Source organism: Oncorhynchus masou, unplaced genomic scaffold (assembly GCF_036934945.1).
Source record: "Oncorhynchus masou masou isolate Uvic2021 unplaced genomic scaffold, UVic_Omas_1.1 unplaced_scaffold_3158, whole genome shotgun sequence".
NCBI lineage: Eukaryota > Metazoa > Chordata > Actinopteri > Salmoniformes > Salmonidae > Oncorhynchus > Oncorhynchus masou.
The window spans coordinates 21,110-43,279 of NW_027009574.1; the positions used below are offsets into that span (position 1 = coordinate 21,110).

At 47.7% G+C, this 22,170-nt stretch overlaps 1 protein-coding gene across 1 annotated transcript; it reads left to right on the forward strand.

The window, feature by feature from the left end:
• Window positions 1-1,307: 1,307 nt before the first annotated feature.
• Window positions 1,308-19,183, forward strand: LOC135534219 (rho GTPase-activating protein 7-like). Its single transcript, XM_064961307.1, has 5 exons — window positions 1,308-1,698; window positions 10,656-10,727; window positions 13,589-13,670; window positions 16,818-16,881; window positions 18,896-19,183. Exons 1-5 carry the CDS (start codon window positions 1,686-1,688, stop codon window positions 19,181-19,183), a joined length of 519 nt encoding a protein of 172 aa, XP_064817379.1. The 5' UTR covers window positions 1,308-1,685.
• Window positions 19,184-22,170: the final 2,987 nt, after the last annotated feature.

A 22,170-nucleotide genomic window follows, 5' to 3' on the forward strand; every position in this document is an offset into this window, starting at 1 on the left:
TACTATGACATTTGAAATGTCTCTATTGTTTTGAAACTTTTGTGAGTTTAATGTTTATTATACATTTTTATTGATTGTTCATTTCACTTGTTTATTATCTACTTGACTTGCTTTGGTAATGTTAATGTAATGCCAATAAAGCCCTTGAATTGAGAGAGAGCAAGAGAGCACTACAAAACCTGACGTGTGTTGTGCATGCATGCATGTAGAAATTAGTAGGTTCATGAGCAATTCCCTCCTACGAAAGCCTATTAAAGTCTGGAAAATATCTGTGAGATGTGAACGTCAACACTCCCCGACGAGGAATTGAGTAGTCATCATAGAGCGACCCTGTCATATTTGCAATATGCCAATTGTCATGGACCTTTTAGAAACATTCCCTGCTATTTCCTGCCTATAAAATACACTATATGACAGAATCAATCCACAATAAGACAATATGTGGTACTTCATGTTAGCATACAATATATGTGTCTAAGTAGGTTTGGAGGCGCACGGATTGGATAGCCAGTTCGGTGTTACTTTTTATTATTGAATGGGGTGGTAAAAGTGTTTGTTTGATCTTTGGAAAGGCCGGTCTCGTGACTTTTGATCATAAACGTGTCGTTGCGGTTTTAACCTGTGCGTGGTGTACGTGCACTGCTCGCCCGACACCCAGGGGTGTGTTTGTAGGGGTTGGCCGAAGTAGGCTACCGTATTAGCATACCGCAACGGTTTCTTCTGAATTATTCAACGTTGCCGTCCACAATGGCGCGTCACGCAATTGTCCCTGCTCTGCCATGAATGTATTCTATAATGATGTGCTAAAGGCCGCCTACTGAATTACAGCTTCTCTTCTGAGCGGCGGCGCAGTTGGGCTGCAGCAAAGCAGAGCGGGAGAGGTACTAAGCACTCTCGCGTTTGAAGCACAGAAAATAGTCAATACCAACGTTATAAGCAAGCAATGTAACCAAATGTACTTGATTAAAAATGAACTTTAAGTTGGAAGTAAAGTATAGGTCACCAGCACTTGCAAGAGAAAATAGGTATATACGAATGTAAAAAAGGTGTACTTTGTAATATTGACTTCGTTCACACCTGCTGGACTGCATTCGATTTACGCCACATTTTACGCACAACATGCATGTGAGAGAAAAATATATACAAAGTCCTTACGTGTAAAAATCTCACAATATTTCGAGTTTTTTTTATACAGTGTTTATACCACAGCTGCGGTACGGTATGTAGAGCGGGTCCTCTGTGCTCAGCTCGATAATCATCAGGTGGGCAGGCAGGGGAGCCTAGACCGGAGCGGAGAGGTGGAGCCACGTTTGTCCATTCCTAAAATCTTATTCACACACTAGTTCATTCACATTCGCGCTTGGGTCCCCATAGGAAGTTTCAGTAGGGAAGTGATTTCATAAGATCGAGGAGGAATTTTATTGCGTCCTGTTCAGGCAAACGACAATATAACCATGGAATTACTGTATTATGTACTGTTCAGCGACCTTTTGGGGCTAATTGTGTCTAGAGTTTGAGTCTATAGACACTGTTTCGTGCGGAGGTTTTGGGTTGAACTACGCTGGAAAGCAGAAAATATGCGAGCTTCGCCCTAACATTGGAGTAAACCTGAGCGGACTCGCCAGCCTGGGCGCAGCGGAGTATTTGGTTTTATCCCGAGGAAGTCTCCGTGTAGAGAAATAAACATGATTTTAACTCGTAAGTCAATTAATTTGTGTACTCCAATGTTTTACTATTCAGAATGTTTAAATAAATAGGGATTTCCATGCTTTTGAGCAGAGAAAACCTACTTGGAAAATAATGTTTTTCATTGTGATTTATCTGTTCTCACTTTTCCATGATTTGAATTAAATTTGTATTTAACCATTTTAGAAGGGATTCTTTTTTCTCCTTTTGCAAAGTAAAGTTGTTTGACATTGGTCTCATCGGCTCTGTAAGGAACTCCCTGTGCTGAAATGAGTGTTGCGCTTAGCTGCAGGCTGTCAGATCAACAGTCTCTTCCAGTCTCCACTGCTCCTACGCCGACTTCCAAGATAAACGCGCACAGTTTATTCGACCGTGGCCTGCGTTCTATTCGCAGGTTTAGACTAGGCAAGTGAGCCATAGTCTTTTGGCCTATATATGTCTGTTCAGACGTTTCAATAGCCTGGTATACGCACACACAGACAACAAAGTTGGATTATTCACACTGTTGAATTATACATGTATCTGTGCATAAATTGTGTTGTTTGTTAAATTCGTTGCCGCCTTGGTCTTACAGTGCTTCCAATTTGTTTGCCATGACTACCAAACTCAAGTTCCCTTTGCTTGTCTGCTGACATTTTTTCTAGTGGCGCTTGGGAGAAGAATGCCTTCTGTGTGATATAAAAAGCGAGCTTGGTGGTAGCGTATTTCGGTTGTGAATGTCTTTTATCTGATTCCTACTGATCATACTGTATTTCGCGCGTGACTGCTTATCTGTTATACACAAGGGATAGTATGCAGCCCCCTGTGGTCAAATAGTGGCGCGCACACAGACCAGCCTCTCAATCTACCCCTCAATCCATAAAAGAAAGATGATATAGTAGAAATTAGTAGCAAACATACCAAAAAGGGAAACTCTCCCACCCTCTCTCTTTCCCTCCCCTTTCTATCTCTATCTATCTGTAATTGGCATGTTGTCAAGTGGGGGTGTTGTGTTATTAAATGGAGGATTATGAAACAGGCATAAATCAAACTATTTCTAAGGGCAGGAAGTATGGCAGAGTTTCTGAAGGATTCATTCATTTTATATTGTAAAGTTGCTATTAATTCTATGAAGGAACATAGATATGTCCATGTGTCTCTCTTCAGTCCGTCCTATTTCTGTTCCGACCTTGGTGTGCTTTGTTATTGACGTTCTCATCACAAACTGTTCTGGGATCTGCTTAATGGGTGGCTATGAGTGGGTGACGGGAACACAGGGTGTTATAATATCTGACCATGGGTCAGTTCTAAAGCATATCAGATGTGTTGTATGGGTTGTCTGGGTCTTGTCACTGGATCCTGGACCAGGGCCCTGAGCAAACATAAATCTGTCACCAGAGGTAGAGAGAGACCTCAGAGACCAGGCATTGTGATGATCCATCTGGCCCAGCTGTGTGTGTGTGTGTGTGTGTGTGTGTGTGTGTGTGTGTGTGTGTGTGTGTGTGTGTGTGTGTGTGTGTGTGTGTGTGTGTGTGTGTGTGTGTGTGTGTGTGTGTGTGTGCTCGTGTGTGTGTGTACATGTCTGGTGTTGGATGACCGGAAAGAATCATGGGGCACCTCCATTAGTTGTGTGTGTTTCTGAGTTGGTGTGTGTTGTGTGGTATCCTATGGAGCCAGCCAGATGGTGGTACTCTCACTTACCTACCAGCCAGACCTTGTCCCAGATCACCAGATGTCTTCACGCAGGAATGTCAAAACTTGATATCCACAAAGATTCACCACCTCTCCTCTGACCGTAGTTTTTGCTGTAGTATAGTTGTATCAAGATGTGTTGAAATTCGCTATGAATCTGTAGTTCGCTGGCCAATTGAAACCTGTTTACATTCATCATGAACGTCTAACTCCGACCAATAGCCTGTGAGTCAGAACTGAAAATTCCAGGACATGTCTAAACTGCCCTTACAGATGCTTCTGTCTGTAACATTGCAAGAGGCCCATTCAGATGCTTTAAGGTCGTGTTGAATGCACTTCACTAGCATCAGTTGCAGTTGTTCTCTCACTGCCTGTCTCTATGGATACTAAATACACTGACTGTACAAAACATTAGGAACCCCACCTTTTGCTCTTTTAAAAGTCTCAATTTGTCGGGGCATGGGCTCCACAAGGTGTCGAAAGCATTCAACAGGGATGCTGGCCCATGTTGACTCCTAAGCGTTCCACAGTTGTGTCAAGTTGGCTGGATGTCCTTTGGGTGGTGGACCATTCTTGATAAATACGAGAAAACTTTAGAGCGTGAAAAACCCAGCAGCGCTGCAGTTCTTCACACAAACTGGTGCGTCTGGCACCTACTACCACACCCCGTTCAAAGGCACTTAATTATTTTGTCTTGCCTATTCCCCCTCTGAATGGCACACATACACGTGTCTCAATTATCACACTGGCTTAGAAATCCTTCTCTAACCCGCCTCCTCCCCTTCATCTACACTGATTGAAGTGGATTTAACAAGTAACATCAATAAGAGATCATGGCTTTCACCTGGATTCACCTGGTCAGTCCATGTTCATGGAAAGAGCAGGTGTTCCTGGTGTTCTTTAAACTCAGTGTAGTGCGCTTTATAGGCCGCAAAGAGTGCAGTAAATACAGTACAAGGAAGTGTCATACTTCACTTGTACCTTCCTCCATAATCTCTACATAACCCTGTCATAACAACGTCATCACGTCTCACTGTTTATGATGTCATTGTTGTGTCACTGTTATGTCAATGCTATGACAGTGTTATGTAGCTCGTTTGACATTGGGTGACTGCTGCTTCAGGTTAACACTGAATTGCAAAGTAATTGAACCACTACCGAGGCCTTGATTATATCACCTGTCTCGACCTGCTACTGTGCAGATCCTTGTGAAAGACCCTACCGAGGCCTTGATTATATCACCTGTCTCGACCTGCTACTGTGCAGATCCTTGTGAAAGACCCTACCGAAGCCTTGATTATATCACCTGTCTCGACCTGCTACTGTGCAGATCCTTGTGAAAGACCCTACCGAGGCCTTGATTATATCACCTGTCTCGACCTGCTACTGTGCAGATCCTTGTGAAAGACCCTACCGAAGCCTTGATTATATCACCTGTCTCGACCTGCTACTGTGCAGATCCTTGTGAAAGACCCTACCGAAGCCTTGATTATATCACCTGTCTCGACCTGCTACTGTGCAGATCCTTGTGAAAGACCCTACCGAAGCCTTGATTATATCACCTGTCTCGACCTGCTACTGTGCAGATCCTTGTGAAAGACCCTACTGAAGCCTTGATTATATCACCTGTCTCGACCTGCTACTGTGCAGATCCTTGTGAAAGACCCTACCGAGGCCTTGATTATATCACCTGTCTTGACCTGCTACTGTGCAGATCCTTGTGAAAGACCCTACCGAAGCCTTGCTTTGATAAGATGTCTGTAATGGATCACCTGTGGATTTGATTAAGATTCACAGTTGGCGGCCCCACTTAATCACTGATAATCACTGTTATCAGGCCACAGGCATCGACAGTAGCGTCTGCAGTCATCTCGCCCCCTTAACTGCCAGTTTAAATAGCAACCCCCCAATAACAATTGAATGCAGTGTCTTGACTCTTGACACCGCCCCTTTAAATTGTTTACATTGGTGATGAAGTTGTCCTTTGAAATTCATTGGCTAGATTCTAGGTGCTAGTTGATAGCAAATCCCCCTATAAGATCCCAGCTTGCAGGCTCAACCAAGCCTAACTACCTCCTGCTCTGCTCTGCTGTGAAGAGGGAATATTGGCCACCAATTGTGAGAACTTCCTGCTACGGGAAAGGAGGGAATAGGAGGGTGGCTAGTGGAGAGAGAGAGAGAGAGAGAGAGAGAGAGAGAGAGAGAGAGAGAGAGAGAGAGAGAGAGAGAGAGAGAGAGAGAGAGAGAGAGAGAGAGAGAGAGAGAGAGAGAGAGAGAGAGAGAGAGAGAGAGAGAGAGAGAGAGAGAGAGAGAGAGAGAGAGAACAGGGCAGGAAGGAGTTGGGAGGGGAAAGGGGATGAAGGCATGGGGAGCTGGGTAATTTCAGTGGAGAGCTTGAACAGAGGGTCAGGCCCAGAAGAGTTTAACTTTGGCACATTTCACTGTTCCCTGCATAGAAAAACAACCTTGAAGCAGCAGCATCTGTAATCTCTGTTAGTGTTGGGTCGTCTTGGAGCAGTCTGACTGTCATGCATTTCTCTCTCTCTCTTTCTCTCTCTCTCTCTCTCTCTCTCTCTCTCTCTCTCTCTCTCTCTCTCTTCTCTCTCTCTCTCTCTTTCTCTCTCTCTCTCTCTCCCTCTCTCTCTCTCTCTCTCTCTCTCTTTCTCTCTCTCTCTCTCTCTCTCTCTCTCTCTCTCTCTCTCTATGTAATTATCTCTCTCTCTCTCTCTCAATGTAATTATCTCTCTCTCTCTCTCTCTCTCTCCCAGTCACATTGTAGGGCTCCATTTAGCGTTTGACCTCTCATTCAACCTTTACATCCCTCATTGGTTTCTGTGCAACACACACAAATGATTTAGGCTATGGCATTATAGCCTCAAGTTCCTGAGAAGGCAGCATTTTGTTCTTTGTCTTGTGTCCGTTCCTTTGTTGATGCATGTAGACACAGTATTCTACCCAAAACCAAATAACACACACACACGCACATCTCGAGGAGGACGGGTGTGTTCTGTCCTCTGCCGTGCACACACACCATCCACTGATTCTTTGCCAGGGAACTACATCACTTCCTCTTCCTGCTTGCCTCACAGGAAGTGAACCCAGAGGCGCGACGGTGACCGTGAGCTACCCTGCAACACGGCACGCCTCCTTTTGTTCCCAGCCAGATAACGTGTTCAACACAAACACCCGCTCCAAGTGATTGTGTCCGCCACCACACGGCTAAATATAGGGATAAAGCTATACCAGGGATAATTAAAGGGAAAGGTTGGAAACCAACAGTCCTTCAGGGCCTGTATTCACAGACTCTCAGAGTAGGAGTGCTGATCTAGGATCAGCCCCCCCCTGTCGATATAATCATATTCACTAGGATCCAAAACCGATCCTAGATGCTTAATGAATATGTATGAGTATTGGCCCTGGGCTGATTAGAGTGGAAGGTTGAAAACCAACAGTACATCTGGGCTTTAAACATTTGACATGACATTTTCACCCAGGTCTTTCTGTACATTTGTTCATTTTATATTATTATTATTTTCCATGACATTTGAGTCATTTAGCAGACGACGTCATCCAGAGATACTTACAGGTGCAATTAGGGTTAAGTGCCTTGCTCAAGGGCACATCAGCATCATTTTCACCTCGCCGGCTAGGGGATTCAAACCTTCGGTTACTGTCCCAACATTCTTAACCGCTAGACTGCCTGCCGCCCTTTAGGTCTGTAATTAACAAAAGAGGTGCTGTACTGTACGTGTGAGGGACTTGACCTATGTTTAGCTAATGCTTGGCCGCTGACTTGTTTGGAATGTTGTTTGGTTCCGCTTCTCCTGGAACCCTGCTCCCTCTTACCCACCACAGCCCTCTGGCCTCACTCTGCCCCAATCACACACCATCTCCCTCCCCAGCTGGACGGGTGATATGTGATCCCCGGGCACCTGGCTGAATTTGGGCCGCGCCAAGGGCCACACAGGATGTCTGAGGGACGTCCGTCAGGCTGGAGAGAGGCACAGGCAGACGGACGGATTGAGGGATGGCTGGCTAGGGCAGAGAGGGGAACCACCCGCCAGCTCTCAAATGTCTCTGTAGCACCAACCACATGCAATGTGTGTGTCTGTCTGTCTGTCTCTGTAGCACCAACCACATGCAATGTGTGTGTCTGTCTGTCTGTCTCTGTAGCACCAACCACATGCAATGTGTGTGTGCATGTGTGGGTGTGTATGCATGCGTGCGTGCTTGGGAGTGTTGCCTGAGAGTGGGAGTATTCTCTTCTGTCTACAGGATGGGAGGATTTTATTATCGTGATGGAAGTAGTGTATGTTTGGGAGGAAGACATTGTTTCTATTGTTGCTGGTCACAGTGATGTGTTGGACGAGGCCTAATCACTAGTTACGGTGAAGATTTTAAGGTGTGTGTGCGTACGTGTCTGTCTGCCTGTCTGTCTGTCTCTCTGTCTCTCTGTCTCTGTGTGCGTGTCTGTCTGTCTGCCTGTCTGCCTGTCTGTCTGTCTGTCTGTCTGTCTGTCCTGTCTGTCTGTCTGTCTGTCTGTCTGTCTGTCTGCCTGTCCTGTCTGTCTGTCTGTCTGTCTGTCTGTCTGTCTGTCTGTCTGTGTGTCTCTCTGTGTGTGTGAGTGTCTGTGCCTGTGTCTGTGCCTCTCCCCACATCCAAACACTGGAAAGGATTGTAAATGACAAAAGGAAAAGCAGGATTAGAAATAAAGAAATATGTCGTAGTTTGTGTTGACGAACGGAGGTCCAGTCAGTGACACAGAACCTTGTTTATTTTTGTTTATGCCAACAGGCATTGTTGTTTTTGGACTGTGGTTATGTCACAAAGGCCAGGTGATGTCACTGTACAAAAGGTCAAGGGTGAGGAAAGAGGGATGGCAGAGGTTAACTGCAATGCATTGTGGGGGTGTCTTTTGCGTCTCCTAAAGCCTTCAGCACAGAAATGCTGTCCCCTACTCCTCCCCTTCCCTATTGGAGGGCTGGTTGGGTGGAGGCTTCCCAAAAGAAACCATTCAGAAGAGTTTGTGTTTGTATTATGTGTATTATGTGATGGCATTTTGTGACGTTTTTGTTCATTTTAGACTTCGGTGAGGGTTTGTTCAGTTGTTCAGGCGCACGCCATTGATTCTGAGGCAAGCCGAAGTTAGTTGCCGAAGGCTAAACCCCTTCGTCGGTGATTGGTCAACAGTAGGGATTTTTCAGTGAAGCCAAGATACGACTCGTTTTTCATGCACATGTTTTCATTGAGAAATAGTGCACCAGACAGAGAGAGAGAGAGAGAGAGAGAGCGAGAGAGAGAGAGAGAGGGAGAGAGAGAGAGCATGTTAGATGTAAAAGTGACTACGGCGTCTCAAAATGGACAGTACCAACACACACACTCACACACACAGGAAGCACTAACCTTATGTTTGTCTCTGTATCCAAGAATGCTGCTGTAATTACTCTGAGTTGCCTATGTTCCTTCGAGGTTCACAACCTTCTATAAATACCAGCCCAAATTACAAGCTTCCCAGCTTGGCCATGTTGGAATTCACTGGGGAATCTAGACTAGTCTTCTGGAACCAAACAAGAGTTGTTAAACACAGTCATTAATGAGTTATTTGGTTATATGACACTCGGGTGGCGGTGCTGCTGTCGTCCCAGGGTGGTTGTAGAGGACTTCCTGGCCTCTGGGGGGGGGGTGTTGGTCGGGTCACACCTTTTTACCGGCAGCCTGTCTAGTTATCTAGTGTCTAGTGTCTGCCGTCTAGGCTTCTTGTTGGTATGTAAATGCCTCGTAAGACGGAGGGCTATAGTGTCTCGGCCTGGTCTTAGTCAGCTGCAAGGGCCTCTCTCTCTCTCTCTGTCTGACCCACTCTCTTTCTCTCTCTCTTATGTTTCTCTCTCTCTCTGTTTCTCTCTCTCTCTGTTTCTCTCTCTCTCTCTCTCTCTCTCTGTTTCTCTCTCTCTCTCTCTCTCTCTCTCTCTCTCTCTCTCTCTCTCTCTCTCTCGCCGCTCTGTCTCTCTCTCTCTCTCTCTCTCTCTCTCTCTCTCTCTCTCACTCTCTCTCTCTCTTTGTCTCACTTGAGGATCCCCCATAACTCTCCTACCACAGCGGCCCTTTCTGCTGTATAAGTTGTTTCTTTCTACTGTATCTCTTCCTTTCTTTCTGTTGGTTTCTCCCTCCAGTCTAACTCTTCCTCCTTTGGAAGTAAATGGCCTGTTCCATTCCAAAGTTAGAACACTAGATCCTGGTTGTAATCTGGGCCTAAATGAGGTGGAACCACCAGCACTACTACGACTTGCATTCTAAAGATGAAACCATCCGCTTTTCTCCAACGGCTGTAATTACTACTCCAATCCTGCTCCGAGACACAAAACACATCCATTAACCTGGAAGAAAAGAAAGGATGAAAGAAGGAAACATTATTCTACAATTGTGATGACTGATTGCGTAGATCACCGATACGACAGCTACAGATGTTTTGGGGGGGGGGGGGGTTGCGGTCATGGGCATTTTACTGAAGGTGTTTTGAAGGTGCCACTGATTCTGTTTCGTGTGTGAGGAACACTGAGGGTGTGGCTGCTGGAGCCAACATGTTGTGGAGGGTGGGGCACAGTGACCATTTGGCACGTGGAATCTAAAGGGGCTTATTACTGCTAATGGGGAGTCTGCCTCCTCCAGACACACTATGTCTCCCACCGCGACATCCATCGACGGCACTTCGCTGCTCCCTAGTAAATGTAACACCACACCTCCAAAAACACTGAAGGGTTTTGGTTACAAGACAGGTCTTCTCAAGGATACGCTGCGACTACGCTAAAGTGACGCGGAAGAAACGTTTCAGAGCGACACTTACTGGGGGCCTGGGACGCAGTGGTAACACACACACACACACTGCGCGTCAGCGGCCGACACGGTTGGTGTGAACCATGGCTTTGGGGGCTTGGCGAACATGTGAGAGGGTAGTGACCGGGACTAAGAGGGTCAAGAGGTCTGGATAGACTACCGGTCCCATTTTGACCACTGTAAAAACACTTACAGCCAATCATGCGTCTACTCCAGGTGGTGTTCTATATCAGCGGATACATTTTGAGCCGCTGTTAGGAGCGAGTAACACAAGCATCTCTCTGCACCCGCGGTAACATCTGCTAAACTGTGTACGCAACCAATAAACATAGATTTGATTTCTATGATTTGATTTGATTTATAGGACTGAAGTGATGTTTTTGAGTGTGTTTCTGTAATAAGTGATTTTGACCCAATAAAGGTGATTTTAAATCTCAAAGGTCGTCTTTCTGTTCCCTCCCTTGCAGAGATGGAGGCCAAAGAGGCGTGCACCTGGCTCCGGGCTGCCGGTTTCCCACAGTACGCCCAGCTGTACGAAGGTAAGGACCCCTAAGAACCCCTGCGACAGCCATCCACAGCTGTGCCTGATCTGTCCCTGGCACAAGGGGGTGACAAGCGAATGACTGAGGCGAATGGGAAAAGCTAACATCATCGCTGGCCCGAGCTTTATGATTTGTTGCCAATGTCCCCTTTCCCACAGACCGTGTGGAAATGTCACAGTAACAGTGAAATCCTGGTGGTGGTAGATTTTCTTGGTCACGTGAACTTTAGGATAGCTGTTTTCTCACCAAACATCAGGGCAAATTAACGTTACACAGTTCATATCTTGCCATCTGATGAAGTCATGGTTGATTTTAGAGAAGGAGAGAGAGAGAGAGAGAGGAACCCACCATTTTCTTCCAGTCTGTCGACTCTTCCGTTTAACTCTATGTGACAGACTGGCATGACCTCAAATGTTAAATTGAGCAAATTTACTCGCTATGCTAATTTGAATGGACAAACACAAGACAGGCTGTTCTGTTGACGTCTTCTCCAAGTTGGTATTTTTATTGAACTATAGCTGAAGTCCAGAACATTCTATACACTGCAGAGTCCAATAACACGCAAGACTCCTCTTTCCTGTCCTCTTTCCTTCGATCTCCATGGTCCTCCAATCCTTTATCATTTGAAGTGCTAATTCACCCTCCCCCCGCCAAGTTGCCTTCTGCTTATGCAGAAACACACGCGCCACACACACACACACACACACACACAACCACACACACACAACCACATACACACAACCACACACACACAATCACACACACAACCACAAACACACACAACCACACACACAACCACACACACACAACCACACACACACAACCACACACACACAACCACATACACACAACCACACACACAATCACACACACAACCACAAACACACACAACCACACACACAACCACACACACACAACCACACACACAACCACACACACACAACCACACACACACACAACCACACACACACAACCACACACACAACCACACACACAACCACACACACACAACCACACACACACAACCACATACACACAACCACACACACACAACCACACACACACAACCACACACACAACCACACACACACAACCACACACACACAACCACACACACACAACCACACACACAACCACACACACACACACACACACACACACACACACACACACACACACACACACACACACACACACACACAACCACACAGACATTCCTGAAGTGCCAGCGGTGTGTTTTTGTTTTGCCTCAGTGAACCTCGATGTTGCAGACACACAAGTGAAACAATTACCAAAACCCTGAAGCCATAACGTGTCCTCATACGTAACCTAAAAACGTGCTCGCACAGCCCACACCCTTTTATGTAATCCGAGGGACCTTAAAGCATGATACAACGAGCTTTGTCAACAGTTCGTTAGTCGTTGCCATTGAACCGTGCTGGGTGTTCTATCTACCAAGACACTGGGACGTTCGCCATGTTTTTGGAGAGGTGATTAAGGTTGTGTGTGACAGCCGACACACGCACACACGCACGCACACACACACACACGCACGCACACACACACGCACACACACGCACGCACACACACGCACACGCACACACACGCACGCACACACACACACGCACGCACGCATGCACGCACACACACGCACACGCGCACACACACACACACACACAAAGAGAGAAAGAGAGAAGCACGCACACACAGAGGCGCACACACACAATTACAAATTACAAAGAGAGGTACACACACACCAGACCCTCCATCCGACAGCTTTGTGATGATCTACAGTATGTTGACTCATACCAGGCCCTCTGATGAGGACAGAATACGTGCTGACACGCGACACATTCCCCGTCCTCTGTTCTATTATCTCTGGCTGTAAGGGACTCCTGCCCCACAGCAGATAAGGCAGACAGATAGTACTGTCACAGTACAGCTGGTGGAAGGTGAATAGAATAGCCAGCGTTTTCTTATCACCGTTGGCCCTTAGGCTTGCGTCCCAAAAATGGCGCCCTGCTTTTAACCAGGGCCCGTACGTTTCTGGTTAGAAGTAGTGCACTATAAATGGAATAGTGTGCCCACTGGGAGGCGGACTAGGTAGCTAGGAGGCTAGGAGCTGTAGGATACCCCGACTAGGGTCATCGTTGCATTCTCGCCTCCGTCCAATACATTCCTTTATAATTGATCTGTCTTCTTCTTTCACACGTTTGTACTCACATCTTCACCAGCAGACATCAGTGGGGGTTCAAGTCTCCGTCCCAAATGGCACCCTATTCCATTTATAGTGCACTACTTCCAACCAGAAACGTACAGGCCCTGGTTAAAAGTAGGGCGCCATTTTTTAGAGTGAGTTTGAATCCCAGATTTCCCCTTTAATAAAGTGAGTCTCCCAACTTGCCCCTTTAATAGAGTGATATAGAGAAGAGAGAGTGAGATAATCAGAGGACTCCTTTAATGCAGGAGCACCTATTGTCATTCTACTGTCGTCCCCCGCCCACACTCACCCCCCTGCTGCCCAGGTCTGAATGGTACAGCTGTGTTTGTTTGGGCTAAGACGCCACTTCCTCTTAGCTTTCATTGTGGTGTGTGTCGGATGTGTGTGGGTTGTGTGTGGGGAGGAAAGGAACAGGTGGACATTTGTGAAGACAGTAACCCAATGTCTGACAGAGAGTTACATAGTTTGCAATGGATTGTGTCTGCTTACTGATGCAATTAAAGACATAAAAAAATGTATTTCTCTTCCTCCCTCCCTCCTTCTTGCTCTCTCGCTATCTCTCGCTAACTCGCTCTTCTCACTCTCTCACTCTCTCTCTCTTTCTTTCTTTCTCTTTATCCCTCTCTCTCGGTTTCAGATGGCTTGTTCCCCATTGAGATTGTGTCTGTGACCAGGGACCATGATTTCCTGGACCGAGATGCCATCGAGGCTCTGTGCAGGTGAGACTTCTCCTCCACTTCTCTTTTTCTTCATCTCTCACTTCTCCAGAAGTCAACAACTGAACCCGTAGAGCATTCTTGTAGGTCTCCTCTCTCTTCCTCCTCACCTCTCTATATCCTCCCTCACCTCTCCATGTCCTCCTCACCTCTCTATGTCTTCTTCACCTCTCTATGTCCTCCTCACCTCTCTCTCCCTCCCTCACCTCTCTATGTCCCTCCTCACCCTCTCTCCCCTCCTCACCTCTCTATGTCCTCCTCACCTCTCTATGTCCTCCTCACCTCTCTATGTCCTCACCTCTCTATGTCCTCCTCAACTCTCTATGTCCTCCTCACCCCCTCTATGTCCTCCTCACCTCTCTCTCCCCCTCCTCACCTCTCTATGTCCCTCCTCACCTCGCTATGTCCTCCTCACCTCTCTATGTCCTCCTCACCTCTCTATGTCCTCTTCACCTCTCTATGTCCTCCTCACCTCCTCTCTTTCTCAACTTTCACCACTTTTATGTTCCATTGTCTATTTATTTTTTCTTCTTCTCTAAATCTAAATCTGTTCATCTTCTCTGCAATAGGGAAGGCATAGTGAAGATAGCGAAGAAAGTATATCTTCAAAGATGGCATGCTCTGGTTGGGTTTGAGATGAAAGAGGAACGCGATAAGCCTCTTTTCTCCCCGGCCTCTTTCTTCTCCCCTCTTCTGACTCCCACCTGCTTTCTCTTTCACTCAGCATCCATCGCTTTTGTCTAACTTTAACTCTGCCTCTCTCTGTACCTCCCTCCCTCTCTCCCTCTTTCTCTTTCATTATGCTTCTATCTCTTCAGCTTGTCCATACATCCTCCCTCTCTGTCCTCTCCTCTGTCCTCCCTCTCTCCTCCCTCTCTGTCCTCTCTCTGTCCTCTCTCTCCTCCCTCTGTCCTCCCTCTGTCCTCTCTCTCTCACCTCCCTCTCTCTGTCTCTAAGCATGAGGTATGATACATGCACCGTGGGGGCTGTAAATGTTTACTTCTCCCAATTAGAGACGTTTTGTACCGTTGTCCTGTTCTCTCCATCTCTCTTGTCTTATCTCTCCACATTCCTCCCTCGCTCCGTCTCCACGGTCACGCTATGTTCTTGCTGTTGTTTTTAAAGAAAATAAATCTATATCATTCCTCCTTTCGCCACACCTGGGTGGCTTTCGGCCCAAGGGGTTGTGGGTAACATTTAAAGGGCTATGTATCATGTTATGTAATGTCATGTCAGTGGTAAAGGTCCTATGGTGTCACTTTCAGTAGCGGAGGTGCATGAAGATGGTGGCCCATCCACTTACCACAAATGAAACCTTTTCCTAAGTTTGCCCATCGTACACAGCTCTCCGTTCTTTTGGGTTCATTTTTATTTTGTTGTTTCCTTTATTATAATTTATTTGTTTATTTATTTATTATAGCTTTTCATTTTTTTTATGGTCACTGCAGAGCATACATTATCCCAATTTGACCTTCAAGGCGCCTGCACTTTGGATAAAGAGAAAGAGTTGTGCTGATTTGGTGGCACATTGAACCATGTGGCGCTGTACTTTAGACAGTCAGTGGAAAGTGCTAAAACAATGACTCGGCCTGTGAATTCTGCCATCTTTATGTTCCCCATTGGAGGATGGGCTAAAAGTATCCCATTCTATTGACTCCCTTCCAGACATTATTATGAGCAGCCCTCCCCTCACCAGCCTCCTCTGTTACTGAACAGTTGACTCCTGGGACCGGTGAAGTAACTTCCATGCATTTAAATACAGTACAGTTGTTCAAAGTGCATCTATCAGATTTATCAGGAGTGAGTGGACTTTTTCCAGTTGATCTAGGTTACGTCCCAAATGGCACCCTATTCCCTGTATAGTGCACTACATTTGACCAGAGTTTGGGTCCTGGTCAAAAGCAGTGCACTAAATAGGGAATAGTGTATCATAAGTCATCTCTCCATTCGAGCCTCTCAACCCCTTCCTCAATCCCTCTCTCTCATCTCTCCCTCTATCCTTCCCTTTCTCAACCCCTTCCTCAATCCCTCTCTCTCCATCCCTCCCCTATCCTTCCCTTTCAACCCCTTCCTCAATCCCTCTCCCCTCCATGCCTGCCACTGTCCTTCCCTTTCTCAACCCCTTCCTCAATCCTTTCTCTCTCCATCTCCCTCTATCCTTCCCTTTCAACCCCTTCCTCAATCCCTCTCTCCATCTCTCCCCATCCTTCCCTTTCTCAACCCCCCTTCCTCAATCCCTCTCTCCATGCCTCCCTCTGTCCTTCCCTTTCTCAACCCCCTTCCTCAATCCCTCTCCCTCCATGCCTGCCACTGTCCTTCCTTTCTCAACCCCTTCCTCAATCCTTCTCTCTCTATGCCTCTCTCTATCCTTCCTTTCTCAACCCCTTCCTCAATCCCTCTCTCTCCATGCCTCCCTCTGTCCTTCCCTTTCTCAACCCCCCTTCCTCAATCCTTTCTCTATGCCTCTCTGTCCTTCCCTACTCAACCCCTTCCTCACCCCTTCTCTCCATGCCCCCCTCTGTCCTTCCCTTTTCTCAACCCCTTCCTCCATCCATTGTCACATGATCTGCTTCAGAGAGGCTCTTCCAGAGGGGAGAGCACCCCCCCCCCCACACACACACACACACACACACACACACACACACACACACACACACACACACACACACACACTACGACTACTACTACCCCCCACCCCCTCGCCAGGTGTCCAGCGGGATAAGCCCCCCTTCCCCCTTTGTCGTCTTGTTGTCGCCAATCAAGCTGATTTCTCTCTTTTTCATTCCTTCTTCTTCCTCTTATCCCGGCTTATCCTTCAGCGCCTCAATAGCTGCTCACCTTCTCTTCTCACTCGCTCGCTCTCTCTCTCTACCTCTTTCCTCTTCTCTCTCTCTCTCTCTCTCTCTCTCTCTCTCTCTCTCTCTCTCACTCGCCCGCCTTCTACCTCTTCTCTTCTCTCTCTCTCTCTCTCTCTCTCTCACCTCCGCCGCTCTCTCTCACCTCTTTTCCTCTTCTTCCTGTCTTTTCTTCTCTCAGGAGTTTGTCTCTTGTCAGAGGCTTGCTGTTGGGACTTCTTTGCTAGGACTCCTGAAGTGTGTGTGTGTGTGTGTGTGTTTATGCATTCGATTGTGTATCGGTATCTATTTACAGGAGACTGAACATTCCTCAACAAGTGTGCCCTGATGAGACTGAGATCTCCCCACAGAGAAAGAGAGTAAAAGTCTTCTCCCTCCTCTTCCTCCTCTCTCCTCTTCCTCCCTCTTCTTCCACCCTCCTCTCTTCCTCCCTCCTCTTCCACCCTTTCTCTTCACCTTTCACACCCAAAAATCCCCTAATTCTTCAGAACTTTTCCAGCCCCAGTTTAGTTTTTCCTACCTGTCCTCCAACTCCGACCTCCCTTATAGCCTGGGGGTGAAAGTCTCCCTCTCTCTCTTTCTCTTCTAATGAAAAGGCTCCTGTCTTTTATCAATCCTTTATGAAGAGCCCAAGGCAAGGAAAGATAGCTTTTATGTCCAAATGAAGGGCTTGCTGTTCACGCGGCTGGCCCTTCTTCCTCAGGCCTGATCCCGAACACACGCACACACACACATACAGACACACACTCTGTCTATAGAGGGCGGCAGGTAACCTAGTGGTTAAGCCTGAAAGGTTGCTGGGTCAAATCCCTGAGCTGACTAGTTCGAGCTGACTAGGTGAAAAATCTGTCCATGTGCCCTTGAGCAAGGCCCATAACCCTAATTGCTGCTGTACGTCTCTCTGGATTAGACCGTATACCTTCCCTCTATTGAAATGTGTCTCTTCCCCGTAGTGGTTGAAATCAGAGACGCGACGTTGTTTATGGCGTATCAAAACACTCCACAGTGAGTGACTGAATGCAGGAGAAGATAAGACTGGCCATCTAGATGTGCTCCCAGGGTATTGACATTGTTGCTATTGAGCTCAAAAGTCAAACTCCCCACGATGGTCAGTCACACGTCAGTCAGTATATCAGACAGAAGGAGTTTCTGGCCGCCGATCAAAGCTGAAGTAAGAAAGGCCAGTGTGTGTCGTGGTGAGTGGAGAGGGGGGTCATAAAATGGGACCCGGGTTTATTTGATGGACTTTGTCCCCATCGCCCTCAGCCACCGTGAAGGAGGTGCCTGTGAAGTTTGCAGACTCCCGCGCCCTCCTCTGCCCCCCGGCTCCCTGGTCCCCTCGGCAGGCAGTTCACTTTCCTGAATTAGGGGGACAGACTGGCCCTGGGTGGGGACGATAGGTGCTACACTTCTGTGGGGGTGAGGGTGGGGGGCTGGCCCTAGCCTGGTCGGCTACGTGTGAACTTCTCGGATCGGTGGAATTTCCTGACTCCCCTCGGGACGTGTGTGTGTGTGCGTGCGTGCGTGTGTGTGTGTGTGTGTGTGTGTGTGTGTGTGTGTGTGTGTGTGTGTGTGTGTGCGTGTGTGCGTGTGTGCGTGTGTGCGTGTGTGTGTGTAAGAGAGAGAAAGATAGTGAGACTCTGTTGTCGTTTTCACGGTCAGGGATAAGTTCCAACACAATAACAACCATTAACCAGCTGTGTGTGAATCTTATCTCTGTGAAATGTTCCAGCGGTCGGGAGGGAGTTGAGGAATGTCTACAGATCTGCTGTCTGTGAATATCCCTGCTGCTCTCACACAAAGGCCATGTCCCAAACGGCACCCTTTCCCATATAGTGCACTACTTTTGACCAGAGTTCTATGGGCCCTGGTCCCTAGCAGTGCACTCTGAGGGAATGGAAGGTCATCTGGACAGAATACAGGGCGGCTCGCTTGACTTCATGGCCATTCACCTTTAGAAACAGATTTCATGTTCTAACCTTGTTCATGAAACAGAGAGAAAATCTTGAAAATATTACGTCCTTTTGATTAAACTGTCATTTCTTTGGGCATTTTTCTTCTCTTCTTATAGTGATAATGTGTCACCAGCGGGTTGACGTTTAAGGTCAGGAATCTAGAGGAACTGAGAGATTTTCACTAGATGGGATATGTGGCAAACATTAATGTTTTTTTTTTTGCTTTTCGCTTAATTTAAGATTAGGGTTAGGCATTAAGGTTATCAGTGTGGTTAAGGTTAAGGTTAGAGTTAAGTTTAGGTTTGAGATTTATTACTTTCTGGCCACAGCTATTGACCACTCTGCAGAGCTGCCTCCAGAACAAGATTCATGACGGAAAACGCTAACCTGCCCCCTCTGTCTTCTCTCTCTACTCCAGAGTGAGGATTCAGACGAGGAAGAGCTATGCGCCATCAGTGGCCTTTGGACCTTCCAGCGGGACAGCAAGCGCTGGTCTCGCCTGGAGGAGCTGGATGTCTTCTTCCTCCCGGTGGAAACCAGCCGCCTTTCCCCAGGTCCAGAGACCCTCGGCCGGTCAGGGCAGCTCCGCGAGGGCCTGAGCTCCGAGAGTGTGCTGGACGGATCTCAGCGAGCAGCCCGAGGTGGCCTCGCTTCACAGCAGCGGGAGTGTGGGAGAGGGAGGGATAGTCGATGGTGCCACATCTAGCGATGCCACCCCAGCGGCAGGCGCCACCCGCCAACTCCATGGCCAGCATGTGCTCCTCCTCGGGCACGGGCGGCTCGTGTGGCGCCAATGAGGACTCGCTGTCTGACGGGCATCCGCACTCACCATTGGAGACGACCCAAGGTCACTTCTCCTTCGACGACAAGCCCAGTGGAATTTTGGGAACAGGAGGGATAGAAGGAGGAGGAGCGAGACTAGAGGAGGGAAGAGCACGCGCCACGGGCCAAGAGTTTCTCAAGCGCATGGAGAGCATCAGACTGGAGGAGCGCCTACCCAATAGCAAGAAGAAGAACGGAGGCGGGGGAAGACCTTCCAAACTGGAGATCAGATGGCCGGTCATCAAAGAAGGACTAGACGATCCCATAGCTACGGCGCCAACTGCGTTTGACATCTCCACCCTCAACCCGACCCAAACCATGACCCTGAACCATAACAGGAGTGTATCCTACTCCACGCACCAGCAGTGGCAGCATGGGGAGCTCTGGAAGCACGGGCAGTAGCCAATCAGAAGCAAGCAGCGGGGAGCACCGTTAGCACCCCGAGCCCGGTGACACGAACCCGAAGCCACAGCACCGCGGTGGGGGCCAGTAAGAGAGGTGGGATGTACCTGGAAGGTTTTGACCGTAAGTGTTCCTACAGCCGCCTGAGAACAACAACCCTCAGGTTCAACCCAACCCAAAACCAGACAGAAACCACCAGCAACAGCCTAGTAACCGGATAGTGGCTGAGCAAAACCAAAGCAAGCGTGGTCGCCCAACGGAGAGAGGGAGGAGGAAGAGGAGGAAGAAGGTGCATCTTCTTTCTACCTTCCAGAAGGCCACAAACCGGCACATTCCCAAAGCGCCGGCGACGGCAAACAACCACCGCAGTGGAAATGCCATCCGCTATATCGGGTAGTCGATGCCAACGTTGCGGCTCCACCGGCTCAGCGGACAGCGCCTGAGTTTCTACGACAATGTGCCCAACGTGGCCTATCAAGGCGAGGAAGACGATGAAGACAATGAAGAAGGAGGGGCCAAAGTTGGAGGATGTGCTGGAATGTGTCAACGGCCTGCAGCGATTCGTCAACGCCTGGACGGACAGGGTGGCAGCCGGAGAAGAGGATGACGAAGAGGAAGGAAGAGGGGGATTCCGATTCGGCATTGGATTCAGCGCCTCCTTGTCCGTCTCCTTTCACTCTTTGCAGAACTGCTGATAGACGGACAATGGGAGCGTAACAGGACAGCACGGGCAACCCTCTGAGAAGGAGAGAGGAAGAAGGAGAGGGGGAAGAAGCCATGAGGGAGAGGAGGGACTCTGGAGTGGGAGCTCACCAGATCTAACAGGTCAGTTATTAATTCATTAATCAACTCTCTGTTAATCAATCTGAGGATATCACCAATGTTGCTATTGTCCCCATTTGAGAAATGTCAGTCCTGTGTGTTAGGATGAAGGACTGGCGTAGCCTAATTCAACATTCTAAGTGTTTTGGATGAAGGGTTGAGAGAGAGAAAGGGTGAGAGAGAGGGTGAGAGAGAGGATGAGAAGGAGGGTGAGAGAGAGGGTGAGAAGGAGGGTGAGAGAGAGGGTGAGAAGGAGGGTGAGAGAGAGGGTGAGAAGGAGGGTGAGAGAGAGGGTGAGAAGGAGGGTGAGAGAGAGGGTGAGAAGGAGGGTGAGAGAGAGGGTGGTGGAATGGAGGTGCACAAACAGACAGAAAGAGGGAGAAAGAAGGAGGTACAGAAAGAGATATGGGTAGAGGCACAGAAAGAGAAAGAGAGAGATGGGTAGAGGCACAGAAAGAGAAGAGAGATATGGGTAGAGGCACAGAAAGAGAAGAGAGATATGGGTAGAGGTACAGAAGAGAAAGAGATATGGGTAGAGGTACAGAAAGAGAAAGAGAGATATGGGTAGAGGCACAGAAGAGAAAGAGATATGGGTAGAGGCACAGAAAGAGAAGAGAGATATGGGTAGAGGCACATAAAGAGAAAGAGAGATGGGTAGAGGTACAGAAAGAGAAAGAGAGATGGGTAGAGGTACAGAAAGAGAAAGAGAGAGATGGGTAGAGGTACAGAAAGAGAATGAGAGAGCTGGGTAGAGGCACATAAAGAGAAAGAGATATGGGTAGAGGTACAGAAAGAGAGAGAGAGAGAGATGAGTAGAGGCACAGAAAGAGAAAGAGAGATATGGGTAGAGGCACAGAAAGAGAAAGAGAGATATGGGTAGAGGCACAGAAAGAGAAAGAGAGATATGGGTAGAGGTACAGAAAGAGAAGAGAGATATGGGTAGAGGCACAGAAAGAGAAAGAGAGATATGGGTAGAGGCACATAAAGAGAAAGAGATATGGGTAGAGGTACAGAAAGATAAAGAGAGATATGGGTAGAGGTACAGAAAGAGAGATATGGGTAGAGGTACAGAAAGAGAAGAGAGATGGGTAGAGGTACAGAAAGAGAAAGAGAGAGATGGGTAGAGGTACAGAAAGAGAAAGAGAGAGATGGGTAGAGGTACAGAAAGAGAGAGAGAGAGAGAGAGAGAGATGGGTAGAGGTACAGAAAGAGAAAGAGAGAGATGGGTAGAGGTACAGAAAGAGAAAGAGAGATGGGTAGAGGTACAGAAAGAGAAAGAGAGATGGGTAGAGGTACAGAAAGAGAAAGAGAGATGGGTAGAGGTACAGAAAGAGAAAGAGAGAGATGGGTAGAGGTACAGAAAGAGAAAGAGAGAGATGGGTAGAGGTACAGAAAGAGAGAGATGGGTAGAGGTACAGAAAGAGAGATATGGGTAGAGGTACAGAAAGAGAGAGAGAGATGGGTAGAGGTACAGAAAGAGAGAGATGGGTAGAGGTACAGAAAGAGAGAGATGGGTAGAGGTACAGAAAGAGAGAGATGGGTAGAGGTACAGAAAGAGAGAGATGGGTAGAGGTACAGAAAGAGAGAGATGGGTAGAGGTACAGAAAGAGAGAGATGGGTAGAGGTACAGAAAGAGAGAGATGGGTA